Source organism: Notothenia coriiceps, unplaced genomic scaffold, assembly GCF_000735185.1.
Source record: "Notothenia coriiceps isolate Sejong01 unplaced genomic scaffold, NC01 NC01_scaffold00028155, whole genome shotgun sequence".
NCBI classification, from domain to species: domain Eukaryota; kingdom Metazoa; phylum Chordata; class Actinopteri; order Perciformes; family Nototheniidae; genus Notothenia; species Notothenia coriiceps.
The window spans coordinates 151,296-153,973 of record NW_011360856.1 but is presented as its reverse complement, the minus strand read 5'-3'; the positions used below and the strand labels follow the sequence as shown (position 1 = coordinate 153,973).

At 44.5% G+C, this 2,678-nt stretch overlaps 1 protein-coding gene across 1 annotated transcript in view; it reads right to left on the bottom strand.

Annotated features, from left to right (window-relative positions):
- Positions 1-1,144: 1,144 nt before the first annotated feature.
- Positions 1,145-2,678, bottom strand: part of LOC104958037 (glycogen debranching enzyme-like) — a 7,481-nt gene continuing 5,947 nt past the window's right edge. The window contains exon 2 of the mRNA XM_010785737.1: positions 1,145-1,359. Coding sequence (XP_010784039.1) covers positions 1,145-1,359 — 215 coding nt within the window. The remainder of the gene's footprint in view (positions 1,360-2,678) is intronic.

The following is a 2,678-nucleotide window of genomic DNA, read 5'->3' as shown; positions in this document are numbered from 1 at the left end:
CGACTTTGCGGGTGCGGGTATAAAATATCGAGCACGGACTCACACCAGGTCTGCTCGTCCTGCCTTGGGCTGGAACATGCCCGGAAAGCTATCGACGCCCCCGGTTCGTGCGGACACTGTGCCCGCTTCACTTTCAAGAGCCTCCACCGACGGCTAGCACGCCAAGCTAGCCTGTCGGGACGAGACCCTTTCATGTCTAGCGATATGCCGGCCGGCAACCGAGACATGGGGGAAGCCGCCACGGAGGCTGAGCCGTGCGCTGAGGCTGAGACTTGCGCTGAGGCTAGCTGGGGCTCCCAGCTGGACCTCACCGTGGCTCCGCCCGTGGAGGACGTCTTGGTGTTGGACTATATGGACATATCCGACTCAGACGAGGATGATATATTCGTTCAGGCTGCCAAGCCTGATGCTGTGTCTGCCCCTCCGGGCGAAAGCATACCAGCTTCGCCCCGTCTCAGCATGGATTTGCAAGGCGTGTGCCAACACGCTGCATCCAGGCTGGACATCCCCTGGCCTGAAGTAGTGAAGGAGACCACCAGATCTCGCTACGAGGGGAAGAATTTGCCCCAGGCTGCGAGGATGGCAAGACAGCTTTTCCCAGTTTTTTCCGGAGCTGTTGGACGAGGTGTCTGTCTTTTGGAGCCGCTAGTTGCAGCCCACCTCCAACTGTCAGGTCGCTCAACGTCTCGTCAATGCTGACTGCTTACCAACAATAGAAATCTCGGTTCAATTCAGTATAATTGAATCACAATCTTTTATTATTGTAGGGATACAATACATAAGTTTACCAGCTAATCAGATAAATAGTGAGTGACTCCCTCAAACATGCCTTTTGACGTTTCTATAAAATAAAAAATATTTGGGGGGATAATGTACGAGGGACTCAATAACTCTCTTTCCAAATACTGGAAAAAATAAGACTGGATTGCATATCCTTTGTTTTTCATTTGTTTATAAAAGCATTGTGCACACATAACATATCCACAAATTACTTTTTAGATTTAGATAGATTAACAACCTTATTAAGTTAGGGAGGTGACTGCAATATTAGTAATTCTTAATATTGGTAATAAATATTAAGCATTTGACATTCAATGTTCATTAAATAGTGAGTATATGAATGCAGTAGCAGCAACAAAGTGACTTACCCACAGGAGAAATAGTACTGATATGATCCAGCTACGATTAGGTCCAGTCTGCAGTATTTATCACAGTCATCCTCCCATCCGTTCGGGTAGAACCAGTCCAAAGGATGAAACTTAAGGCGATCAAACTTGTGGCCTTTTGCAGGGTAGTTGGTGTAAACCTGGACATCTTTACCCTGGAGGGTAGGACCAAGGCGGAACTGCAGCTCAAAGCCTAAAGACAGCAGGAGTAATCAATCAATCAATCAATCAATCAATCAATCAATCAATCAATGCTTATTTATATAGCCCAATATCACAAATGTTACAATACACAGTTATAATACACTGTTAAACTACACATAGTGCCCTCACGAGGGGTTCAATTGAGTCTGTTAACAAGGGTGCTTTTAACCCGCTAATGTGGTGTTTTCCTGTTTACTGGTGTTTAAAAAAAGGAATACTTACTATATCAAATAACCACATGGTAACGTTATCTTTTATACCCATATGTGAATGAAATACTTGACAAATATGTATATATTAGGGCTGTCAACTGATTGATGTTTAATTTACATCAATGTTAGTGTTTGCTGTGACTGCTCATTCGCTTAATCCTGGCAAACAAAGCCTAGATAACTTCACACTCACCTCCCTGAATGGATATCATTACTTGAAAAAAACAAACCCCAAAATGTTTTGGCTTTTTTAATTGCCACCCTTTACCACCAAATACATTATATATAGAGCAGGTATGGGCAAACTAAGGCCCGCGGGCCATATAAGGCCCGTTGGGCTTTTTAATCCGGCCCGCCGAATATTGGTGCCAAATTGTCCAAATTGTAGTAAAGACCGCATTAATTTTGCCTTTTTCCTGCAATACCCGGCATTTCAGCTTATCCCACTTATCCCACTAGATGGCGCACTCTAGACACAATTGACCTTTGCTGGAGTTGGCAACCAGGCAAGAGCTAAGAATCAAATATGTCACGCTTACATTGGAGGGGGTCGAGATTAACCTGAGCAATAACAGTTGAGTACAGCGAAAACAAGTTGTAACAAGCAGTAGCGCTGAGCAAAGTGACTAGAACGCAACCACACACTAACCCCCTCGATTCCACCGGGTCCGGCTGCAAGTCTATTTGCGACGCGAGGCGTTGCATAGCACTGGGCAGGAAAAGCATCCAGTCAATCCCCAAAATAAACAAATTTTGCAGACCCTATCCCTCCGTAGTCTTTCAAGTAGGAGGAGAAATGCCAGCGTTCTCCTCCGTTTTACAGGCACTGTGTAAATTATATATATAGAATAATTATGATGATGAATGCATTTTTTTCCCACTGAAATATAGCAACACATCTTTGATTCATGTCGTTTATATCTGGAATATTACAATTATTATTAACTTTGTCTGTACAAAGTAGCCTGTCCAGGATATATGCCCAAATCAACAAAAACTGCGAGCCGGCACCCAAGACGCTCCCCTTCTGAAATGCTTCTTAAACGCTCCTGAAACGCGCATGGTAGGTTATCACGCCGGAGGAGACCGGACCAAA